This window comes from Typha angustifolia, chromosome 13, assembly GCF_048772165.1.
Source record: "Typha angustifolia cultivar Huaian chromosome 13, ASM4877216v1, whole genome shotgun sequence".
Classification (NCBI taxonomy): Eukaryota; Viridiplantae; Streptophyta; class Magnoliopsida; order Poales; family Typhaceae; genus Typha; species Typha angustifolia.
Window position 1 is genome coordinate 4,477,100 of NC_133251.1, and position 26,093 is coordinate 4,503,192.

Consider the following 26,093-nt stretch of genomic DNA (forward strand, 5'->3'; position numbering starts at 1 on the left):
TCATGATTGAAGATATCACTTTAGAAAAGATAATCTTTACCCAAATGAAAGATAGATAAAAAGGAAGTGTCAACAAAGTAGCTTTAAAGGTAATGGCTGTAATCTTGCTAAAGAAACTTATCAGCTGTCTTTATCACCAACAACAAATGGAAGAGGAGATAAATGATCGCCAAAGATTTTTTATATTAGCCTAAGATTTTACCACTAACCCAGAAAATACTCAAATAATAACATCTGAAAGAAAGCAAGGGACCAGCTCCACTGATTGGAAATTTGGAATCATCATTATTCTCTTCAATTTTTAGCCGAATGCATCTCATTTTATACTCGAGGAATTTGCTAGAGTTTCAATCAGATACGATCTAGTATTAGCTCCATCAGAAATTTATTACATAGTTTGGTATATAGCCTTTAGATGTATCAAATAATGGATACTTGAGTTGCCATTTATTTACAATGGATTGCTCTAAATAAGCCAAGGAAGTGCCAGAAAGTGGCCTTCCACGACAACACATTCAATTCTCACCAACTCCAAGTGCAAGGAAACAAATTCCTATTCGGTTGGTGGCACTATGCGTCTCGAGAGAATAATATTATTGAGCTCTCTAGAAGCAAAGTGATCAATTAATGGTGGGAGTGGGCTCATCGCCAGAAGATTAAGGGTTAAGACCACCAACCTAACAATGGTCAAAGGTGCTCCTCTTGGACTTCTAAGAGAGATGCATTGAAACGCCACTTAGGTTTCTCATTCATGTCTAAAAGGGTATTATTGTCATTCAGATGCAAAGGGGTGACATATATTTATATATACACACCATAATGCTCTGTTACATGTAGGTCACAACCCTTAACAACCTTAAGAATATATATATATATTTTCCTTCGAGGAAATTAACAACCTTGAGATGGATGCATCAAGTAGAGCTTAAGATGGTAGGAGAACTTGATTCTCAGCATTTTTAACTCTCTATATTCCTACAATTAGATACTTGGCAGCCGGCCATTTGCCACTGCTCTATCACCCGACCACCCGCCGGTGTTTATAGTAATTCTCCGCAGCCAGGACCGCAGAGGATTCACTCATAGATATTCATAATTCTACATCAACCAGAAGTAAATTTACATGTCGAATTCACTTCGAAACTTAATTAAATACAAAATTAGACAACAACATTTAAATATAAATCACTTTCTTGTACAGCGACTTATGTAAAAATCTCCCCGCTAACACTTAGTAGTTTACTCAACAATATATAATTTTACACACAACTCATTAACTAGACATCGACTTATACTTAAAAATCGCTGTACACTAGTTTTAAAACTCACCTAATTTAATAGAAAAACAAAAGAAAAAATTTAACTTAAGCTTGAGAAAGTACCGGTGGATTAATTATATTTTGACTGCGTGTCGTGTGCTTAAAGGGTACACAAGTGGATTGCTTAAGTTTTCAAGTCATATACGTGTATGATTGCACATGCAACCAGCCTACCAAGTGATCTGTCAGGTTTGACAAAAAACAGAGGATTTATAAGTTCTAGAGGACAGGGGGCCTCATGTTATTGCTGATCCCATTTACATATATATATATATATATATAGAGTAGGCAACTCCTCCCATTCCCCCCTTCTCTTTCGATCTCTAATTCTATTTGCACCTGCAGACGGGTAGGAGGAGCTCAACCAAAGCTATCAACTCATGGCAGAGAAGGTGAGCAACTCTCTTCCCATTCTTCCCTCTAATTCCTCCCTCCCAGGTAGATCAAAGAGTTCTTTTATGGTTTATGGTTCCTTCTTGTTGTTTACATACTTAGTTTCCATAAGGTTTTTTAATGAAAACAATTTAGATGTCAATTGCAGTTTTAATCTTTTGAAACAAATATCATACTTTTGTTTTCCTTTTGAGGTGATCATTTGAGATTCGGTGTTGAGATCTAGGAGTAATCACAACTTTACTTACATTTATTTAAAATAAAATAATTTTTGTATATTATTTCGAATACACATGATCAGTAGATTATTAGCTGACTAAAAGTGTTGTCAATCTATTGAGTTATTATTGTTGTTGTAGTTGCCTTTTTTTTGTTCCCTTTTTTGAGCTCTTCATCATTTTCTTCTAATTAATTGGCAACTATATCTTAATTATTTTTAACTCTCACATTTTCCCAAGCTTAGATCGCCTTGTATACGGAATCTCATGTACTATCTCGTTACTTTTCTATTGTAATTTAATCACAGATCTCCACTATAGTCCTCAAGGTTGACCTCGACTGCCACCTTTGTTACAAAAAGATCCGTAAAATTCTGTGCAAGCTTCAAGGTAAAGTCAACTCCTGCACTTACTCCTACCATTAATTTCCACCAACTCACTAACTATCGTTTCCATCGACTCAGAGAAAGAGAACATCAAAACAATCTCTTACGACGATAAGAACAAAACGGTGACGATCTCCGGCCCCTTCGACGCCAAGAAGATCTCCGGGAAGCTAACTTGCAAGGCCGGGAAGGTGATCAAAGAGATACAGATCAAAGAGAACAAAGAGAACAAAGAAAAGGAGAAGGAGAAGGAGAAGGAGAAGCCTAAAGACACTAAACCGGCCGAGAAGGAGAAGCCCAAACCAGCGAAACCCGAGAAAGAAACCAAACCGGCGGAGCCGGCCGCGAAACCGAAAGGCGACGCCGAACCGGCGAAGGCGAAACCGAAAGCGGAGGGCGAACCGGCGAAGGCGAAACCGGCGGCGAAAAAGGCCGAACCGGACCAACCCAAGGCTGAACCGGTCATGGTGGTTCAGAGCCCAATGGGCTGGCCGGCCGGTCCGGTTTGCTGTTGTAGGCCATCTTATGAGGCATACTATGGGGGTGGTAGATGCTGCTCATGTGGAATGGCGTATGGATGCATGGGTGGGGCCCCACAAGGGTTTTATGGTGGGGCCCCACAAGGGTACAATAGGAATTGCCAATATATTTGTGAGGAGGACCCAACCTCATGCAGCATCATGTGATCATGTTGATGATGCTTGCAAGTCATTCTTGTCTAGGTCTAGCTTCAATTTTGATAATAGTTAAGAGTTCCTTATCTATGTTTTTTTGTTTGTTTGTTGTTGTTGTTGGGATTTTGTTGTGAAATAAATATATCAGGAGTTTGATAAAACTTTTGTGACTCTTTTGTTCTCAATTACCCCTTCAAAATTAAAAAACAAATGTCAATGTGTCCAAAAATCTTAATCATCCCCTGTTCTCTATGGGAAGGTTCACTAGTTTCATTAATATCGCCAGTTAGTGGGTCCACTGAGATCGAATTGGAGACTTTATTAAATAAGGGGCTAATTACATATTCATTCGCTGTACAATGATTTCACATAAAAGTACACTACCCCGAATTGTCGACAAGCTCAAAAGAACAATAAGAGAACGAAATTAAAAGAAAAATACACAGTCACATAAAAGAACAAGAACAATGACAGAAAAAATTCAAAGGAAATTACACCATAAAAGTAATAAGACTAATAAGGTCTTTTAGTTAAGTAACCGGGGGGAGGAGCGAAGCGAAAGAGCAGAAATCTCTCGGAGAGCTAGAAGGAATCCCAGCCGTCGAGATCGACGTCCGGAATGGAGAGCTTCTTGAGTCGGTGGTGCTCCACCACCAGAGCGAGCAACGAGCCCTCCCGGATCGGCGTCCCGGCGAACTCCGACGCCATCGCCAGCATCAGCTCCCCCAAACTCCACGTGAACTCCATCCTACCCACCGCCCATCCCTTGTCGCCGTCGAACGCCGCGAATACGCCGTCCGCCTTCACCTCCGCAGCAGAGTACTCGCCGGAGAAGAGCTCGGCCGCCAGTTCCTCGATCACCTCGCGCCGGGAGAGCAGCCCGTCGCCGTCGCAGTCCATGAGGGAGAACACGCGGCCCGCCGCAACGTCGAAGGCGGCACTGTCGAAGACGAAATCCGACACCATCGCCCCATCGATCAACCCAACTTCCATCTCTAAACTTTCCCGTTCAACAAGAAGTTTGATGGACTGTCAGTAGGGTAATTGAGCTTTCATTTATAGATCATAGAGATTTACGAGTGCTATTAGGAGAAGGATTAGTGAATGTCTATTCGGTTTTGGAGTTAATCTCGGATTCGTAAAATATATACATATATTAGTATTAAACTAGCGAGTTAAAATGTCGTTAAATGCCATGCAAGTATCCTAAGAATCTTCTTTTTGACTATCATAGGCTTTTTAATTAAAGATCAACTAATTCGTAATCTACAAAACTGAAGTAAGAAGTAGTTTTGGTTCGATTTCAACTTACAATTTTTACTCAACTTGCACGGTCCAAACTAAATTATAATGGTTAGATTTATCGTTTAAAATTAACGGTGCAGATATTGTAATTGATGTTGTTTACAGTAATTAAATTGTATTTTGATGAGAGTAATTAAATATTTCTATATCGTCGATGATGTTAAGGTTAAATATTTCAGTTTAAAGTGTAAAAATATTATTAGGATATGTCTGTATTAATTCTAAATTGAATTCATTTGGAGAATTTACAAATAGAATTAGCTGTTTTACAAAAATAATGAAACCCACCTAATCTTACATTTTATTATGTTCCATTATTTTACTACTTTACCCTGAGTTTGAGTTAAAAATATGACAAATTAAGAGTCAGTTTTAAGATTTTTAGAATAAAAATGAAACAAATTAAGAGGCAGTTTTAATATTTACAAAATCTAACTTCCGTGATGAATGAATTGCATCCAAATCCAACATGTATTTAATTACAAATGGAAGCTAGTTCTATAAAACCAGACAGCAAGCTATTCTCCTGCATTTTAAGTGCTTGCAGCCATCTTGGTATGGTAGATGAAGGCTAGAAATACTTTAACAGGATGGTGAACGAATTCAATATCCAGCCAACGATGGAGCATTATGGATGCATGGTCGATTTGCTTGCGCGAGCAGGCCATGTGAGAGCTGCTCGTGAGTTCAAACAGGAAAGAATCTCTCCGCTCTCCAATTGCTTCGTCTAACTTTCTGTTTAAGTTATTGTAATCCGAAGAATATTAAGAATAACAACAACAATAATAATAATATATAAATGAGTCGTCTGCTATGATTCATATCAAGCTAATGAGCTTTATAGTTGCCCATGATCACAACTTCAATTTGAGAGAAACATTTATAGCTCCTTTGTGTACACTATACACCATATTCAACTCAAAATGGCAAGTCATGAATCATTTCTTCTCACAACAACTTAAAATATATCACCCAAGACCTCATCAAGACATCCAACCCTTCCTTCGAACCCCACGTCCTCTCTCCCTAAAACCTTGGTCTCCTCCGCACATAACTTCAAGTCTTACTCTTCTACATGTACACCGAATCTGCAACTAAAGACTTCAACTCCATCAATCTACAACTAAAGACTCCGGCTCTATCATCTGTCTTGGTCACTAAACTCATGTCCTTGCTCAACCACCTTTTCCCTTTCATGAGCTGCATCACGATGAACTCAAATACCAGCTTGCTAGAGATCAACTGCAACAACGAAGGCGCTGTGCTGTCAAATTTGACGTCCCTATAGGTGGCGTCGAATTCTATGAAGTAAGTAAGAATAAATTCTTGAACAGGATCTATCTCCCTTACCCTTACGACCTTCCCGTCTCGATGCAACTCGTTTGCTTCACCTTCGACGGCTTCTCCGTCTCATGGAGCTGTAACCATCTACTAGTCGATGGCTTTAGTATTACCACGATCGTGTCCATGTGGTCGGAGCTCGTCTAGTCGGGAGAACTCATTCGAACCACAATTGCTTGGTCTTTGTTCCGCGCATGTTCACGGCCTACAAGCACTCGATGAACGAGACCTTTACTCCATTAACTAGTGGTAACTTGATCAATATACCTAGAGGCAAAGGAGATTGATTTTTTTGGCTCATGCCATGCAATTCCTATCGAATTCGAATTTTGAACTCGGGTTTGCAAAGCTCGTGATGCCCCCACACGCTCGTCGGGAGATTCGGAGGAGCGTTCTTGCAAGTCATGGCAAGGCTGGGAGGTAATGAGTCATGGATCTTGAGCGTGTGTATTTGGCCCAGCCTTGCTATTGCACTTAGTCAGATCCGAAACGAATTTTTAAACCTGTTAACCCCGGAGCATCTTAGGTTTGTAGAGCATCAAGTTTTTTTTTGTTGCTGGGATTTTGTTGTAAAATAAATGCATGAAGAGTTTGATGAAACTTTTGTGTTTTTTTAATTCTAGCTCTAGCTTTGAAAGTTTAAGCTAAGTTTAGAGAGTGGAAGTAGTTTCTTTATGCAAATCAGATTAAATACTTTAGCTTTTGTGCCGGAAAAAATAATTCTCAATTTTCCTTTGAAAAAAAAAAGTATCCCAAAATCTCCATTATCCCCCAGTTCTCTATGCGAACTTTCATTAGTCTCATTAATATCGCCAGTTAGTGGGTCCACTGAGATCGAATTGAAGACTTTATTAAATAAGGAGCTAATTACATCTTTGTTCACTATACAGTGATCTGATGTCACATCACACTTTCACATAAAAGTACACTTGAAACACTACGCCATTGTCGACAAGCTCAAAAGAACAATAAGAGAACGAAATTAAAAGAAGAATACACAGTCACATAAAAGTACAAGAACAATGACAGAAAAAATTCAAAGAAAAATACACCATAAAAGTAATAAGACTAATAAGGTCTTTTAGTTAAGTAACCGGGGGGAGGAGCGAAGCGAAAGAGTAGAAATCTCTCGGAGAGCTAGAAGGAATACCAGCCGTCGAGATCGACGTCCGGAATGGAGAGCTTCTTGAGTCGGTGGTGCTCCACCACCATAGCGAGCAACGAGCCCTCCCGTATCGGCGTCCCAGCGAACTCCGACGCCATCGCCAGCATCAGCTCCCCCAAACTCCACCCGAACTCCATCCTACCCACCACCCATCCCCTGTCGCCGTCGAACGCCGCGAATACGCCGTCCACCTTCACCTCCGCAGCAGAGAACTCGCCGGAGAAGAGCTCGGCCGCCAGCCCCTCGATCACCTCGCTCCGGGAGAGCAGCCCATAGCCGTTGCAGTCCATGAGGGAGAACACGCGGCCCGCCGCAACGTCGAAGGCGGCACTGTCGAAGACGAAATCCGACACCATCGCCCCATCGATCAACCCAACTTCCATCTCGAAACTTTCCCGTTCAACAAGAAGTTTGATGGACTGTCAGTAGGGTAATTGAGCTTTTATTTATAGATGATAGAGATTTACGAGTGCTATTAGGAGAAGGATTAGTGAATGTCTATTCGGTTTTAGAGTTAATCTCGGATTCGTAAAATATATACATATATTAGTATTAAACTAGCGAGTTAAAATGTCGTTAAATGCCATGCAAGTATCCTAAGAATCTTCTTTTGACTATCATAGGCTTTTTAATTAAAGATCAACTAATTCGTAATCTACAAAACTGAAGTAAGAAGTAATTTTGGTTCGATTTCAACTTACAATTTTTACTCAACTTGCACGGTCCAAACTAAATTATAATGGTTAGATTTGTCATTTAAAATTAACGGTGCAGATATTGTAATTGATGTTGTTTACCGTAATTAAATTGTATTTTGATGAGAGTAATTAAATATTTCTACATCGTCAATAATGTTAAGGTTAAATATTTAAGTTTAAAGTTTAAAAATATTATAAGGATATGTCTGGATTAATTCTAAACTGAATTCATTTGGAGAATTTAGAAATAGATTTGGCTGTTTTACAGAAATGATGAAACCCACTTAATCTTACATTTTATTATGTTCCATTATTTTACTACTTTACCCTGAGTTTGAGTAAAAACTATGACAAATTAAGAGTCAGTTTAAAGGTTTTTAGAATAAAAATGTAACAAATTAAGAGGTAGTTTTAATATTTACAAAATCTAACTTCCGTGATAAATGAATTGCATCCAAATCCAACATGTATTTAATTACATACTTAAAAATTTATATAAATCTACTAAACTTAAATTAAAAATCTCATTGTTCTTTTTTGTTAATAAAGATAATTGTATTACCTCAATAGAGGGCGCAAAAGTACATTAGGTCTCTGGTGGGATACCCTCTACATCCCCATATAGAAGACTATGAGGAGAATTGGGCACAGTGTTAGCCGAGTAAGATGAAAACCATGTTCTTTGTCTAAATTTGCTAACCCGTTCACAACTTGGTTAACCTCTCTAAGACAATGAAGAATAGTAAAATTATAAAAAGATAATAGTAGTTGCTCGATATCGAAGAGGAGGTGCCTTCTCTAAGGTCCCAGGGACTGTAGGCGCAAAGCATTGGTGAGGAATTCGGAGTTAACCTTGATAGAGATTTGTTTGAGTCCAAGGTTACAAACCTTTTGAAGTACCAGTTTACGACAAAGGCTTCAGCCTCAAAAGGGTCTAATGCATGTATGTTGATCGTAGCTAGGATTAGTGAGCAACTTGCCATGTCCCTTGCAATAAATTTAACCCCAGTCTTTAGGTCGCTAGTTGCAAAGAAACCATCTATATTGATCTTGATGGTTTCTTCTACTGAAGGCACCCAACGGACACCCTGTTTGGTTGCTTTGGGACATAAGGAGTTCTTTGAAAGTGTTACAACGTCCCCAATGCCAGAGCGATAGTCCTATGAAGGACTTGCTTCACCTTGTTTGTTTTCTGTTGGAATATCAACTCATTTCGGGTCTTCCAAATTTGACAGTCCTTGACCAATAATACACCTCGTGATGGTAGCTGCTTCTTTGTCATTGTCATGTCCTTCCTCCATCCTCCAGTTGGCCACTCTACTTGATACTGAAATTTAAAACCATGATAATGTTCTATGGCCTTCCAAAACTCTTTTGCCCAAGTGCACGTGAATAGGAGGTGACTGACTGATTCAGCCTCCATCCTACACATAGGGCATAAGGCTGAGGTTGCTAAGGAAAGGCTAAGCAACCGGTCATTAATAGGGAGCCGATTTCAAATCATCTTCCATAAGAAAATTTTAATTTTCGGAGCAATAGGCAACTTCCATAATAAAGGCCATCCAACCCAAGTATTAGCCCTCTCAGTATGACTCTCCACAAGTTAGCGGGAAATGGAGGTTGCGATCGGCTTCCCCACAATTATGTCCCCTAATACTGGGCCAAATTAAGACCTAATTTGATAAGAGTACCAAGACTAGTTAGAAATAAACCATCACAGCTTGCGGCGCACCATCTGTGCAAAAACCCTAATAAAGGTAGGGACCCTAGCAGGGGGGGTAGGGGAGAGCCTGGGTTCAAGCAAAATGCTTGTCGAGCAACCATTACCCATCGATTTAAGCAATCCCGAGCGCAAGGTGGCTTGGGAGTCAACCATGTGTTTAAAAATGCCGGACTTTTTCGACCTACACCTAACCTGCTGCCAAGGTCAATTGTACCGTACTTAACCATACTTAGCCTGTATAAGTTGGACCCACAGCTTATCAGAATTGTCAAGGAGCTCATGGCTTTCCTGCCAATCATGCTCACACAAGCATTACATAGGTTGCGAAAGCCCAAACCACCACAAGCACTAGGCAGGCAACAGCTCTCCTAGTTAATTAGGTACAGCCCAATAAGCTTCTCACCTTTGCCCTATCAAAAGGCACACGTAGTTTTATCCATCTTATCCAAGACCAATAAAGGGACAGCCAAGCACCCCAAACTATAAGTAGGTAAAGCATGGATGGTAGACTTAATGAGTGTAGCTCTCGAATCAGCGGTGTCGACTCAAGGTCACCGGTCTACCAATCGCCCAAAGAGACTGAGAAAAGAAAAAGAAAAAAGGAAAATGCTAACTAATGAATTAAACTGAAATTAACTCTACAAGATTGTAAAGGACTTACGGAAAGTGATGTTGTCTTCTTTTATTTATTTTTGGTTGCTGTTGTTGGGATTTTGTTGTGAAATAAATGCATCAAGAGTGTGATAAAATTTGTGTGTATGTTTTGTTTTTGCTCTAGCTTTGAAAGTTTAGTATATCTTTCTTGCGCAAATCAGATTAAATACTTTAACTTTTGTGCCGGAAAAAAGAATTCTCAATTATCCATTCAAAAAAAAAAGTATCCTAAAATCTTAATTATCTCATAATCTCTATGGGAACGTTGATTGGTCTCATTAATATCGCCAGTTAGTGGGTCCACTGAGATCGAATTGGAGACTTTATTAAATAAGGGGCTAATTACATATTCATTCGCTGTACAATGATTTCACATAAAAGACACTACCCCGAATTGTCGACAAGCTCAAAAGAACAATAAGAGAACGAAATTAAAAGAAAAATACACAGTCACATAAAAGAACAAGAACAATGACAGAAAAAATTCAAAGAAAATTACACCATAAAAGTAATAAGACTAATAAGGTCTTTTAGTTAAGTAACCGGGGGGAGGAGCGAAGCAAAAGAGTAGAAATCTCTTGGAGAGCTAGAAGGAATCCCAGCCGTCGAGATCGACGTCCGGAATGGAGAGCTTCTTGAGTCGGTGGTGCTCCACCACCATAGCGAGCAACGAGCCCTCCCGGATCGGCGTCCCGGCGAACTCCGACGCCATCGCCAGCATCAGCTCCCCCAAACTCCACCCGAACTCCATCCTACCCACCACCCATCCCTTGTCGCCGTCGAACGCCGCGAATACGCCGTCCACCTTCACCTCCGCAGCAGAGAACTCGCCGGAGAAGAGCTCGGCCGCCAGCCCCTCGATCACCTCGCTCCGGGAGAGCAGCCCGTAGCCGTCGCAGTCCATGAGGGAGAACACGCGGCCCGCCGCAACGTCGAAGGCGGCACTGTCGAAGACGAAATCCGACACCATCGCCCCATCGATCAACCCAACTTCCATCTCTAAACTTTCCCGCACAACAAGAAGTTTAACGGACTGTCAGTAGGGTAATTGAGCTTTTATTTATAGATGATAGAGATTTACGAGTGCTATTAGGAGAAGGATTAGCGAATGTCTATTCGGTTTTAGAGTTAATCTCGGATTCGTAAAATATATACATATATTAGTATTAAACTAGCGAGTTAAAATGTCGTTAAATGCCATGCAAGTATCCTAAGAATCTACTTTCGACCATCATAGGCTTTAATTAAAAATTAACTACATTCGTAATATACTAAACTGAAGTAAGAAGTAGTATTGGTTCGATTTCAACTTACAAATTTTACTCAACTTGCATGGTCCAAACTAAATTATAATGGTTAGATTTGTTATTTAAAATTAAGGGTGCAAATATTGTAATTGATGTTGTTCACCCTAATTAAATTGTATTTTGATGGGAGTAATTAAATATTTCTACATCGTCGATAATGTTAAGGTTAAATATTTAAGTTTAAAGTGTAAAAATATTATTAGGATATGTCTGGATTAATTCTAAATTGAATTCATTTGGAGAATTTAGAAATAGATTTCGCTGTTTTACAAAAATAATGAAACCCACTTAATCTTACATTTTATTATGTTCCATTATTTTACTACTTTACCCTGAGTTTGAGTAAAAAATATGACAAATTAAGAGTCAGTTTAAAGATTTTTAGAATAAAAATGTAACAAATTAAGAGGCAGTTTTAATATTTACAAAATCTAACTTCCGTGATAAATGAATTGCATCCAAATCCAACATGTATTTAATTACATACTTAAAAAATTCATATAAATCCACTAAAATTAAATTAAAAATCTCATTGTTTTCTTTTGTTAATAAAGATAATTGTATTACCTCAAAAGAGGGCGCAAAAGTATTTTAGGTATCCAGTGGGATACCCTATGCATCTCTATATGGAAGACTGAAGAGAATTGGGCACAGTGTTAGTCGAGTAAGATGGAAACCATGTTCTGTGCCTAAATTTGTTAACCCGTTTGCAACCTATTTAGTCTCTCTAAGACAATGAAGAATAGTAAAATTTTAAAAACATAATAGTATTTGCTTGATATCGAAGAGCAGGTGCCTGAGTCTCCAAGACCCTAGGGACTGCAAGCGCAAAGCATTGGCGAGGGATTCAGAGTCAACCTCGACAGAGATTTGTTTGAGTCCAAGGTTACTAACCTTTTGAAGTACCAGATTAATGGCGAGGGCTTCAGCCTCGAAAGGGTCTGATGCATGTATGTTGATCGCTATCAGGGTTAGCGAGCAACCTGCCCTATCCCTCGCAATAAATTCAACCCCAGCCTTAAGGTCACTAGTTATAAAGGAACCTTCCACATTGACCTTGATGGTTTCTCCTACTAGAGGCACCCAACGGACAACCCGTCTAGCTGGCTTTGGGACACATGGAGTTCTTTGGAAGTGTTGGAACATCCCCGGTGCTAGAGCAATAATCCTATGAAGGACTTGGCTCACCTTGTTTGTTTTCTGTTGGAATATCAGCTCATTCCGGGTGTTCCAAATTTGGCAGAGTCCTTGGCCAATAATACACCTCGTGAAGGTAGCCGCTTCTTTGTTATTGTCATGTCCTTTCTTCATCCATCCTCTAGTTGGCCACTCTGCCTGATACTGAAATCTAAAACCAAGATAATGTTCTATGGCCTTCCAAAACTCTTTTGCCCAAGTGCATGTGAATAAGAGGTGACTAATTGATTCAGCCTCCATCGTACACATAGGGCATAAGGTGCCAAGGAGAGGCTAAGCAACCGGTGATTAGTAGGGAGCCGATTTGAAATCACCTTCCAAAGGAAAATTTTAATTTTCGGAGCAATAGGCAACTTCCACAATAAGGGCCATCCAACCCAAGCATTAGCCCTCTAAGTATGACTCTCCTCAAGATAGCGGGAAATGGAGGTTGCGATCAGCTTCCCGACCAAACTAGGGGACCAAACCCAAGCGTCGTCATAGGGGAACTGGGGTAAGGGGCAAGAACAATTATGTCTCCTAATACCGGGCCAAACCAAGACCTAATTCGATAAGTGTTCCAAGGCTGGTTAGAAACAAACCAACCCAGCTTGTGGCGCGCCATTTGTGCAAAAACCCTAATAAAGGTAGGGACCCTAGCAAGGGGGGAGGGGAGTAGTGGAAAGCCAAGGGTCAAACAAAATACTCATTGAGCAACCATTACCCACCGATTTAAGCAATCATGAGCGCAAGGTGGCTAGGGAGTCAACCATGTGTTTAAAAATGATGGACTTTTTTAACCTAAACCTAACCGGCTACCAAGGTCGACTCTACTATACTTAACCGTACTTAGCCTACATAAGTTGGACCCACAGCTTGTCAGAATTATCAAGGAGCTCACGGCTTTCCTGCCAATCATGCTCACACGAGCATTATGCATGTTACGAAAGCCCAAACCACCACAAGTACTAGGCTGGCAACAGCTCTCCTAGTTGATCAAGTATAGCCCGATAAGCTTCTCACCTTTGCCCTATAAAACGGCATGCACAATTTTATCCATCTTATCCAAGACCAATAAGGGGACAACCGAGCACCCAAGACTATAAGTAGATAAAGCATGGATGGTAGACTTAATGAGCATTGCTCCTGAATCAGCGGTGTCGACTCAAGGTCGCCAGTCTACCGATCACCTAAGGAGACCGAAAAAGAAAAGAGGAAAATGCTAACTAGTGAATTAAACTGGAATTAACTCGACAAAGTTGTAAAGGACTCACCGGAAATGATGTTGTCCATGTTTTTTTTTTTACTGTTGTTGAGATTTTGTTGTGAAAATAAATACATGAAGAGTTTGATGTAACTTTTGTGTTTCTTTTGTTCTTACTCTATCTTTGAAAGTTTAGTCTAACTCTTAATGAGTGAAAATATTTTTCTTATGCAAATAAGATTAAATACTTTAGCTTTGGTGCCCGAAAAAAGAATTCTTAATTATCCTTTCAAAACAGAAAAAAAATTGTACCAAAATCTTAATTATCCCCGATTCTCTATGCCAACGTTCATTGGTCTCATTAATATTGCGAGTTAGTGGGTCCCTGAGATCAAATTGGAGACTTTATTAAATAAGGGGCTAATTACGTATTCATTCACTGTATCATTTCACATAAAAGTAAACTCCGCATTGTCGACAAGCTCAAAAGAACAATAAGAGAACGAAATTAAAAGAAAAATACACAGTCACATAAAAGAACAAGAACAATGACAGAAAAAATTCAAAGAAAATTACACCATAAAAGCAATAAGACTAATAAGATCTTTTAGTTAAGTAACCGGGGGGGAGGAGCGAAGCGAAAGAGTAGAAATCTCTTGGAGAGCTAGAAGGAATCCCAGCCGTCGAGATCGACGTCCGGAATGGAGAGCTTCTTGAGTCGGTGGTGCTCCACCACCATAGCGAGCAACGAGCCCTCCCGGATCGGCGTCCCGGCGAACTCCGACGCCATCGCCAGCATCAGCTCCCCCAAACTCCACCCAAACTCCATCCTACCCACCACCCATCCCTTGTGGCCGTCGAACGCCGCGAATACGCCGTCCGCCTTCACCTCCGCAGCAGAGTACTCGCCGGAGAAGAGCTCGGCCGCCAGTCCCTCGATCACCTCGCGCCGGGAGAGCAGCCCGTCGCCGTCGCAGTCCATGAGGGAGAACACGCGGCCCGCCGCAACGTCGAAGGCGGCACTGTCGAAGACGAAATCCGACACCATCGCCCCATCGATCAACCCAACTTCCATCTCTAAACTTTCCCGTTAAACAAGAAGTTTGATGGACTGTCAGTAGGGTAATTGAGCTTACATTTATAGATGATAGAGATTTACGAGTGCTATTAGGAGAAGGATTAGTGAATGTCCATTCGGTTTTAGAGTTAATCTCGGATTCGTAAAATATATACATATTTTAGTATTAAACTAGCGAGTTAAAATGTCGTTAAATGCCATGCAAGTATCCTAAGAATCTTCTTTTGACTATCATAGGCTTTAATTAAAAATTAACTACATTCGTAATCTACTAAACTGAAGTAAGAAGTAATTTTGGTTCGATTTCAACTTACAATTTTTACTCAACTTGCACGGTCCAAACTAAATTATAATGGTTAGATTTGTCATTTAAAATTAACGGTGCAGATATTGTAATTGATGTTGTTTACCGTAATTAAATTGTATTTTGATGAGAGTAATTAAATATTTCTACATCGTCAATAATGTTAAGGTTAAATATTTAAGTTTAAAGTTTAAAAATATTATAAGGATATGTCTGGATTAATTCTAAACTGAATTCATTTGGAGAATTTAGAAATAGATTTGGCTGTTTTACAGAAATGATGAAACCCACTTAATCTTACATTTTATTATGTTCCATTATTTTACTACTTTACCCTGAGTTTGAGTAAAAACTATGACAAATTAAGAGTCAGTTTAAAGATTTTTAGAATAAAAATGTAACAAATTAAGAGGCAGTTTTAATATTTACAAAATCTAACTTCCGTGATAAATGAATTGCATCCAAATCCAACATGTATTTAATTACATACTTAAAAATTTATATAAATCTACTAAACTTAAATTAAAAATCTCATTGTTCTTTTTTGTTAATAAAGATAATTGTATTACCTCAATAGAGGGCGCAAAAGTACATTAGGTCTCTGGTGGGATACCCTCTACATCCCCATATAAAAGACTATGAGGAGAATTGGGCACAGTGTTAGTCGAGTAAGATGAAAACCATGTTCTTTGTCTAAATTTGCTAACCCGTTCACAACTTGGTTAACCTCTCTAAGACAATGAAGAATAGTAAAATTATAAAAAGATAATAGTAGTTGCTCGATATCGAAGAGGAGGTGCCTTCTCTAAGGTCCCAGGGACTGTAGGCGCAAAGCATTGGTGAGGAATTCGGAGTTAACCTTGATGGAGATTTGTTTGAGTCCAAGGTTACAAACCTTTTGAAGTACCAGTTTACGACAAAGGCTTCAGCCTCAAAAGGGTCTAATGCATGTATGTTGATCGTAGCTAGGATTAGTGAGCAACTTGCCATGTCCCTTGCAATAAATTTAACCCCAGTCTTTAGGTCGCTAGTTGCAAAGAAACCATCTATATTGATCTTGATGGTTTCTTCTCCTGAAGGCACCCAACGGACACCCTGTTTGGTTGCTTTGGGACATAAGGAGTTCTTTGAAAGTGTTACAACGTCCCCAATGCCAGAGCGATAGTCCTATGAAGGACTTGCTTCACCTTGTTTGTTTTCTGTTGGAATATCAACTCATTCCGGGTCTTCCAAATTTGACAGTCCTTGACCAATAATACACCTCGTGATGGTAGCTGCTTCTTTGTCATTGTCATGTCCTTCCTCCATCCTCCAGTTGGCCACTCTACTTGATACTGAAATTTAAAACTATGATAATGTTCTATGGCCTTCCAAAACTCTTTTGCCCAAGTGCACGTGAATAGGAGGTGACTGACTGATTCAGCCTCCATCCTACACATAGGGCATAAGGCTGAGGTTGCCAAGGAAAGGCTAAGCAACCGGTCATTAATAGGGAGCCGATTTCAAATCATCTTCCATAAGAAAATTTTAATTTTCGGAGCAATAGGCAACTTCCATAATAAAGGCCATCCAACCCAAGTATTAGCCCTCTCAGTATGACTCTCCGCAAGTTAGCGGGAAATGGAGGTTGCGATCGGCTTCCCCACAATTATGTCCCCTAATACTGGGCCAAACTAAGACCTAATTTGATAAGAGTACCAAGACTAGTTAGAAATAAACCATCACAGCTTGCGGTGCACCATCTATGCAAAAACCCTAATAAAGGTAGGGACCCTAGCAGGGGGGGTAGGGGAGAGCCTGGGTTCAAGAAAAATGCTTGTCGAGCAACCATTACCCATCGATTTAAGCAATCCCGAGCGCAAGGTGGCTTGGGAGTCAACCATGTGTTTAAAAATGCCGGACTTTTTTCGACCTACACCTAACCTGCTGCCAAGGTCAACTGTACCGTACTTAACCATACTTAGCCTGTATAAGTTGGACCCACAGCTTATCAGAATTGTCAAGGAGCTCATGGCTTTCCTACCAATCATGCTTACACAAGTATTACATAGGTTGCGAAAGCCCAAACCACCACAAGCACTAGGCAGGCAACAGCTCTCCTAGTTAATTAGGTACAGCCCAATAAGCTTCTCACCTTTGCCCTATCAAAAGGCACACGCAATTTTATCCATCTTATCCAAGACCAATAAAGGGATAGCCGAGCATCCCAATCGCCCAAAGAGTGTAGCTCTTGAATCAGCGGTGTCGACTCAAGGTCACCGGTCTACCAATCGCCCAAAGAGACTGAGAAAAGAAAAAGAAAAGAGGAAAATGCTAACTAATGAATTAAACTGAAATTAACTCTACAAGGTTGTAAAGGACTTACGGAAAGTGATGTTGTCTTCTTTTATTTATTTTTGGTTGCTGTTGCTGGGATTTTATTGTGAAATAAATGCATCAAGAGTGTGATAAAATTTTTGTGTATGTTTTGTTTTTGCTCTAGCTTTGAAAGTTTAGTATATCTTTCTTGTGCAAATCAGATTAAATACTTTAACTTTTGTGCCGGAAAAAAGAATTCTCAATTATCCATTCAAAAAAAAAAGTATCCTAAAATCTTAATTATCTCATAATCTCTATGGGAACGTTGATTGGTCTCATTAATATCGCCAGTTAGTGGGTCCACTGAGATCGAATTGGAGACTTTATTAAATAAGGGGCTAATTACATATTCATTCGCTGTACAATGATTTCACATAAAAGTACACTACCCCGAATTGTCGACAAGCTCAAAAGAACAATAAGAGAACGAAATTAAAAGAAAAATACACAGTCACATAAAAGAACAAGAACAATGACAGAAAAAATTCAAAGAAAATTACACCATAAAAGTAATAAGACTAATAAGGTCTTTTAGTTAAGTAACCGGGGGGAGGAGCGAAGCAAAAGAGTAGAAATCTCTTGGAGAGCTAGAAGGAATCCCAGCCGTCGAGATCGACGTCCGGAATGGAGAGCTTCTTGAGTCGGTGGTGCTCCACCACCATAGCGAGCAACGAGCCCTCCCGGATCGGCGTCCCGGCGAACTCCGACGCCATCGCCAGCATCAGCTCCCCCAAACTCCACCCGAACTCCATCCTACCCACCACCCATCCCTTTTCGCCGTCGAACGCCGCGAATACGCCGTCCACCTTCACTTCCGCCGCAGAGAACTCGCCGGAGAAGAGCTCGGCCGCCAGTTCCTCGATCACCTCGCGCCGGGAGAGCAGCCCGTCGCCGTCGCAGTCCATGAGGGAGAACACGCGGCCCGCCGCAACGTCGAAGGCGGCACTGTCGAAGACGAAATCCGACACCATCGCCCCGTCGATCAACCCCACTTCCATCTCTAAACTTTCCCGCACAACAAGAAGTTTGATGGACTGTCAGTAGGGTAATTGAGCTTTTATTTATAGATGATAGAGATTTACGAGTGCTATTAGGAGAAGGATTAGCGAATGTCTATTCGGTTTTGGAGTTAATCTCGGATTCGTAAAATATATACATATATTAGTATTAAACTAGCAAGTTAAAATGTCGTTAAATGCCATGCATGTATCCTAAGAATCTTCTTTTGACTATCATAGGCTTTAATTAAAAATTAACTACATTCGTAATCCACAAAACTGAAGTAAGAAGTAATTTTGGTTCGATTTCAACTTACAATTTTTACTCAACTTGCACGGTCCAAACTAAATTATAATGGTTAGATTTATCATTTAAAATTAACGGTGCAGATATTGTAATTGATGTTGTTTACCGTAATTAAATTGTATTTTGATGAGAGTAATTAAATATTTCTATATCGTCGATGATGTTAAGGTTAAATATTTAAGTTTAAAGTGTAAAAATATTATAAGGATATGTCTGGATTAATTCTAAATTGAATTCATTTGGAGAATTTAGAAATAGATTTAGCTGTTTTACAAAAATAATGAAACCCACCTAATCTTACATTTTATTATGTTCCATTATTTTACTACTTTACCCTGAGTTTGAGTTAAAAATATGACAAATTAAGAGTCAGTTTTAAGATTTTTAGAATAAAAATGAAACAAATTAAGAGGCAGTTTTAATATTTACAAAATCTAACTTCCGTGATAAATGAATTGCATCCAAATCCAACATGTATTTAATTACATACTTTTTAATTCATATAAATCCACTAAAATTAAGATTTTTTTTGTTAATAAAGATAATTGTATTACCTCAAAAGAGGGCGCAAAATTCATATAAATTCAACATGTTTATTTAACACCCTAACATTACTTTAGTTAGTTATAGTATTTAATTAACATCCTAATGTTACTTTAGCTAACTGACATTAATCATATTATATAGTTTATATGACTTTAGTTCAAAGTTTACTAAAATACCATTAAAAGGTGACATAACCTAAATCTCCACAAAATTCTTCTTCTCCAACTAAAGCCTACCTTATAAAATCTAAATCCTCTTTTCTAAAACTAAACCCTACCTCATAAAATTATATTATCAAACCCTATGACTCCACATAAATTCTCTCTTCAGCTCAAACTCATTTTCTCTCTTATTTTTCTCTTATTTTACTCTAAATTTTTTTTATCTCCGATCTTTTTTAAGGTTGTAAGCAGCATTTAAAGAGCTCTAAAATTTTCATGACTTAAAATTTGGAATTTCTAAGATCGACCAGCATAAACCCGATCGAGAGATACATACCTTCAACGGAGATAATGGCGTGCATTAACGGCAAGTGTGAGGTGATGATAGAAGTTCTGACCTTAGCCTCCCGCCAACACATGACAGTACCTCCCGACAAGACGCGGCTTGCCGGTGCCTCATCCTTCCACTGCCTCCCCAGGCTTGCCCTCCTTCTTCTTCTCATTGTTTAATAATTCTAAACAGCGAATTTTGGTGAAACTAAAATTCTAGATCAATTCCTGAGTGTAAGTTTGTACTTTGAGAACCAATTTCCTTGGAGTGAGTTGCATGCTTGCATCTCTCTCTCTCTCTGACCAAAGAAACAATTCCATGCTTTTCCCGCGGCACCACCTCCAGTCTCTATTCCAACGGTCGACCGCCCTTCCCCATCTCCTCCAACTCCACTCTCTCCTCCTCAAAGCCGCTCTCGACCACCATCCCTTCCTCGCCGCCAAACTCATCTCCTCTCTCATCCCACTCTCTCTCCTCCACGCACACTCCCTCTTCTCCCACCTCCACTTCCCCCCTGCACTCTTCGCGTTCAACTCCCTCATCCGAGCCTACGCCACTTCCCGCTCTCCCCTCGAATCCATCCGCCTCTTCTCGGAGCTCCTGGGATCCGGAATCCGACCCGATAAATTCACCTACCCTTTCGTTATCAAGGCCTGCGGCCGCACTTCCATGCCAGAGACCGGTCGGGCGGTCCACGGGTCAGTAGTCAAGGTTGGGCTGTTGTCGGATTCGTATGTTAGTAACAGCCTTTTGCATCTGTACTCGTGTTGTGGAATGGTTGGCTGGGCTCGGAAGATGTTTGATGAAATGTGCGAGAGAGATGTTGTTTCATGGAGCACCATGATCGAGGGATATGTTGCTTGGTTCGTATGCTCATGATTAACTTGGCTAAGTTTATTATAGCTTTGAACCCATTATTTTGTTGTATGATGAAATGCCTATCAGACTGCCACAACTTAGTGTTCAAAGTTGAAGTGATTTGTGTCTTTTTCATAATTTCGACCTGAAATTTTGGTTTCTTAATATTGTGTGAGTTGATATAGTTGTATGACCCATGACAATATCTGCAACTTAGTGTTTCAAGTTTGTATTTGATGCATAACTAAGAGCTGATATTATCTAAATACTCTTATAATATCTATCAGTCGTTGAGTTTTCGTAATTTTTAAGTGTTACCTGATTTTTGTAATATGTGCAGCTGTCTCTAGCTGTACCTGTTTGGTACATCCTCCACTCAATTCTGTTGTGAACCTTAAACTTATATTAGTAAATCCATATGCTTTCCAACCTGCATTTAGTTTTATATCCTGTAGGCTATTTTATTGGCAAACTTATGCATTTCCTTTTCAGAGAAAGAAGATGGATATTGGTTATTCATCACCTTCCTTTTGAAAGCAAATAATATGCATAGTATAATGACCAATCTGGCTTATGAATCATGCTTGATGTTGTTATAAATGTCTGAGGAAATCTTTATTTTCGGGTACAATAGTTTGAATAGCCAAACTCAATGCCAGCTTATTCCATGTTTGTTTACATCCAGTTTGTTCCTTTCTGATTTTAGTATATTTATTTCTTTGAATCTTCCAGTTTTCCTTCTGTTCCATTTTCTAAATAATGTCTCTAAGTTACGTTTGTGGAATTGCATTATACATATCACAACGTTTACACTCAAAGGTCCATTTTTTTTTTTGCAGCAATCTTCCACTTCAAGCTTTAATGATGCTCCGCCAGATGAGACTATCTAATATTACACCTAATTCAGTCACCCTGGTAAGCTTGCTTTCAGCTTCCTGTCAACTATGTAATCTAAGTATAGGGCGATCCATTCATTCATACATAGCTGTGAACAATATTGAATTGGACGTCGCGTTAGGCACTGCTCTTGTCAGCATGTATGCCAAATGCGGACAGATAAAGGAAGCCTTCCAAGTATTCAACTCCATGGAGGAAAAGAACTTGCAATCATGGACTATCATGATCTCAGGAGTTGCAGGTCATGGCTGCTTTGAAGAAGTAATTGCTCTGTTCTCTCAAATGGAAGCTAGTTCTATAAAACCAGACAGCAAGCTATTCTCCTGCATTTTAAGTGCTTGCAGCCATCTTGGTATGGTAGATGAAGGCTGGAAATACTTTAACAGGATGGTGAATGAATTCAATATCCAGCCAACGATGGAGCATTATGGATGCATGGTTGATTTGCTTGCGCGAGCAGGCCATGTGAGAGCTGCTCGTGAGTTCATCAAAAACATGCCAATGAAACCAAACAGTGTTATATTGAGATCTTTCATGGGACCTTTCAGGATGCATGGTGAAAGTTGTGATATAGAACTGCATAAGCTAATGAGTATTTTGCTTAATGAGGAACCTGAACTAGGATCAAACTATGTGCTTGCTGCTGAAGTCTCCGCCTTGACTAGTAAGTGGAGTGAGGTAGCCAAACTAAGAGGGAGCATGACTGAAAAGGGATTGAAGAAGACTCCTGGGTACAGTTGGATGGAAGTTACTAGAGTATAAAAGGAATAAAACAACTGTTCTCTAACAACTTAGATTTCTAGAATAATTGATGAGTCTACATGGTACTAAAGAAAGAGGTTTTGACTTCAAATTTCGCCAAGCCCATATATCTTAAGCCTACAAATGCAGGTAAGTGTTAGAATATAGAAATAAGCCTTGTATTATGGAGATGATTATATTGGGTTTGGCTAAGAGAACGGATGCATGCAAGTGTTGGACTGTTGATGGAGGATTGGGACCCAGCTTCATCAAATACAAAGTTGGGAGGTGAACAGAAAGAAATGGATGATTTACGGCTAAAGAGTTGCTGGATGCATCTAAGCGATTGTCCAGGTACTTCCTAACGTGTAGTTGCACAGCAGCACAGGTGATATGCAATGTAAATTTTCCTCCATTTCCACCCATCATATAATGACTGCAGGAGTTTACAAGTGAAAGGCCCTCAAATCCAGGCTCGAATTTACTAAGATCCCTAAATTTTGGAACGTGTGAGATTCTCTTGGGAGGTCAACTTGAATTGCCGCCTTGTAGATCGGTAATTTCTTTTATATGTAGGAAAGAATCTTTCCGCTCTCCAATTGCTTCGTCTAACTTTCTGTTTACTTTATTCTAATCCAAAGAATACTAAGAACAACAACAACAACAAAAATAATAATATAAATGAGTTTCGTAGTTGCCCATGATCATAACTTCAATTTGAGAAGAAAAATTTATAGCTCCCTTCATGTACACCATGCACCATATTCAAGTCAAAATGGGAAGGCTTGAATCCTTCACTTCTCACGTCCTTCCCTCAAACCCCACGTCCTCTCTCCCTAAAACCTTAGATCTCCTTCACACACCACTTCAAATCTCACTCTTCTATATCTACTCCTAATCTGCAACTAAAGACTTCAACTCCATTAATCTACAACTAAAGACTTTAACTCTATCGGCTCTCTTCATCACCAAACTCCCGTCCTTGCTCAACCACTTCTTCCCTTTCGTGAGCTCCACTTCTTCCCTTTCGTGAGCTGCATCGTGATGAACTCAAATGCCAGTTTGCTGGAGATCAATTGCAACAACGAAGGCGTTGTACTAATCATAGCCAAATTCGACGTCCCCCTTGGTGGCGCCGAATTCTATGAAGTAGGTAAGCGTAAATCCTTGAACAAAATCTATCTCTCCTCGACGACCTCCCCGTCTGAGTGCAACTCGTTTGCTTCACCTTCGACGACTTCTCCATCTCATGGAGTTGCAATCATCTACTAGTCAATGGCTTTAGTATTACCAAGATCGTATCCATGTGGTCAGAGCTTGCCTAGTCGGGTGAACTCACCCGAACCACAACCGCTCGGTCCTCGTTCCTCGCATGTTCACAACAAAAGAAAACTTTACTCCATTAATTGGTGGTAACTTTATCAATGTACCTAGAGGCAAAGGAGATTGATTTTTTTGGCTCTTGCCATGCCATTCCTATTAAATTCGGATTTCGAATTCGGGTCAGAAAGCTCGTGATGTCCCACACACCCGTTGGGAGATTCGGAGGAGCGTTCTTGCAAGTCATGGTGAGGCCAGGAGAGAACAAGTCATGGATCTTGAGCTCATGCATTTGACCCAGCCTTGCTACTACACTTAGTCGGATCCTTAACGAGTTTTTAAACCCATTAACACTGGAGCATCTTGGGTTTGCAGAGCATTGAGTTTTTTTTTTTTTTTTTTTTGTTAGGATTTTTTTTGTGAAATAAATGCATCAAGAGTTTGATGAAACTTTTGTTTTTACTCTAGCTTTGCAAGTTTAGCTTAACTTTTAGAGAGTGGAAATAGCTTCCTTATGCAAATCGGATTAAATACTTTAGCTTTTGTGCCGAAAAAAAGAATTCTTAATTATCCTTTTAAAACAAAAAAAAAAGTGTCCCAAAATCTTAATTATCCCCTATTCTCTATGCGAACGTTCAATGGTCTCATTAATATCGCCAGTTAGTGGATCCACTGAGATCCAATTGGAGACTTTATTAAATAAGGGGCTAATTACATATTCACTCACTGTATCATTACTTCGTCGCATTGTCGACAAGCTCACAAGAACAATAAGAGAAAAAAAAATTTAAAAGAAAAATACACAGTCATATAAAAGACAAGAACAATGTGAGAAAAAATTCAAAGAAAATTACACCATAAAAGTAATAAGACTAATAAGATCTTTTAGTTAAGTAACCGGGGGGAGGAGCGAAGCAAAAGAGTAGTAATCTCTTGGAGAGCTAGAAGGAATCCCAGCCGTCGAGATCGACGTCCGGAATGGAGAGATTCTTGAGTCGGTGGTGCTCCACCACCAGAGCGAGCAACGAGCCCTCACAGATCGGCGTCCCGGCGAGCTCCGACGCCATCGCTAGCATCAGCTCCCCCAAACTCCACCTGAACTCCATCTTACCCACTGCCCATCCCTTGTCGCCGTCGAACGCCGCGAATACGCCATCGACCTTCACCTCCGCCGCAGAGAACTCGCCGGAGAAGAGCTCGGCCGCCAGCCCCTCGATCACCTCGCGCCGGGAGAGCAGCCCGTCGCCGTCGCAGTCCATGAGGGAGAACACGCGGCCCGCCGCAACGTCGAAGGCGGCACTGTCGAAGACGAAATCCGACACCATCCCCCGATCGATCAACCCAACTTCCATATCTAAACTTTCCCGCACAACAAGAAGTTTAACGGACTGTCAGTAGGGTAATTGAGCTTTTATTTATAGATCATAAGATTTACGAGTGCTATTAGGAGAAGGATTGGCGAATGTCTATTCGGTTTTAGAGTTAATCTCGGATTCGTTAAATATATACATATATTAGTATTAAACTAGCAAGTTAAAATGTCGTTAAATGCCATGCATGTATCCTAAGAATCTTCTTTTGATTATCATAGGCTTTTTAATTAAAACCTAACTACATTCGTAATCTACTAAACAGAAGTAAGAAGTAATTTTGGTTCAATTTCAACTTACAAATTTTACTCAACTTGCGTACTCCAAACTAAATTATAATGGTTAGATTTGTCATTTAAAATTAACGGTGCAAATATTATAATTGATGTTGTTCATAGTAATTTACTAATAATTATAATATAAATGAATCGTCCGCTGTTATTCAGGTCAAGCTAATGAGTTTCGCAGTTGCCCATGATCACAACTTCAAAACAAGAAGAAGAATGTATAGCTTCCTTCATGTACACCATGCAACCAATTCAACTCAAAATGGCAAGCCATGAATCGTTAGCTTCTCATGTCAACGTAAAATATATCACCCGAGACCTCATCAAGGCTTCCAACGCTTCCCTCATACCCCATGTCCTCTCTCCCTCAAACCTTGATCTCCTCCACCCACCACTTCACGTCTTACTCTTTTGCATCTACTTCAACACTGCAACTAAATACTTCAACTCCATTGTCTCTCTCTCTCTTTGTCACCACCCTCCCATCCTTGCTCAACCACTTTTTCCCTTTTATAGGCCACATCACAATGAACTCAAATACCGGCTTGCTGGAGCTCAACTACAACAACGAAGGCGCCATGCTAACAATAGTCAAATCCGACGTCGCCCTGGGCGGCATTGAATTCTACGATGTAGGTAAGCGTAAGTCCTTGAACAAGATCTATCTCCCTTACCCGACAACCTCCCCGTCTTAGTGCAGCTCGTCCGCTTCACCTTCGGCGACTTCTCCATCTCACGGAGCTGCAACCGTCTACTAGTCAATGGCTTCAGTATTACCACGATCATGTCCACATGGTTGGAGCTCGCCTGGTCCGGCGAACTTACTCGAACCATAACCGCTCGATCTTCGTTCCTCGCATGTTCACAACCTACAAGCCCTTGATGAACAAAACCTTTACTCCATTAACCAGTGGTAACTTGATCAACGTACCTAGAGGCAAAGGAGATCATTTTTTTTTGGCTCATGCCATGCC

General features: G+C 40.0%; 4 protein-coding genes across 4 annotated transcripts; 2 read left to right on the forward strand and 2 right to left on the reverse strand.

Moving 5' to 3' along the window:
- The first annotated feature begins 1,553 nt into the window (after positions 1 to 1,553).
- On the forward strand, positions 1,554 to 3,142 carry LOC140774215 (uncharacterized). Its single transcript, XM_073117117.1, has 3 exons — positions 1,554 to 1,711; positions 2,239 to 2,320; positions 2,395 to 3,142. Exons 1-3 carry the CDS (start codon positions 1,700 to 1,702, stop codon positions 3,000 to 3,002), a joined length of 702 nt encoding a protein of 233 aa, XP_072973218.1. The 5' UTR covers positions 1,554 to 1,699; the 3' UTR covers positions 3,003 to 3,142.
- Positions 3,143 to 14,227: 11,085 nt separating this feature from the next.
- LOC140775190 (uncharacterized) lies at positions 14,228 to 14,638 on the reverse strand. Its single transcript, XM_073118467.1, has one exon. The coding sequence runs from the start codon at positions 14,636 to 14,638 to the stop codon at positions 14,228 to 14,230; it is 411 nt and encodes a 136-aa protein (XP_072974568.1).
- A 3,252-nt stretch (positions 14,639 to 17,890) lies between these two features.
- LOC140775191 (uncharacterized) lies at positions 17,891 to 18,301 on the reverse strand. The gene has a single exon (XM_073118469.1). The coding sequence runs from the start codon at positions 18,299 to 18,301 to the stop codon at positions 17,891 to 17,893; it is 411 nt and encodes a 136-aa protein (XP_072974570.1).
- A 1,161-nt stretch (positions 18,302 to 19,462) lies between these two features.
- On the forward strand, positions 19,463 to 22,713 carry LOC140774223 (pentatricopeptide repeat-containing protein At2g02980, chloroplastic-like). The gene is made up of 2 exons (XM_073117127.1): positions 19,463 to 20,509; positions 21,344 to 22,713. The coding sequence occupies exons 1-2, from the start codon at positions 19,923 to 19,925 to the stop codon at positions 22,161 to 22,163; spliced, it is 1,407 nt and encodes a 468-aa protein (XP_072973228.1). The 5' UTR covers positions 19,463 to 19,922; the 3' UTR covers positions 22,164 to 22,713.
- Positions 22,714 to 26,093: the final 3,380 nt, after the last annotated feature.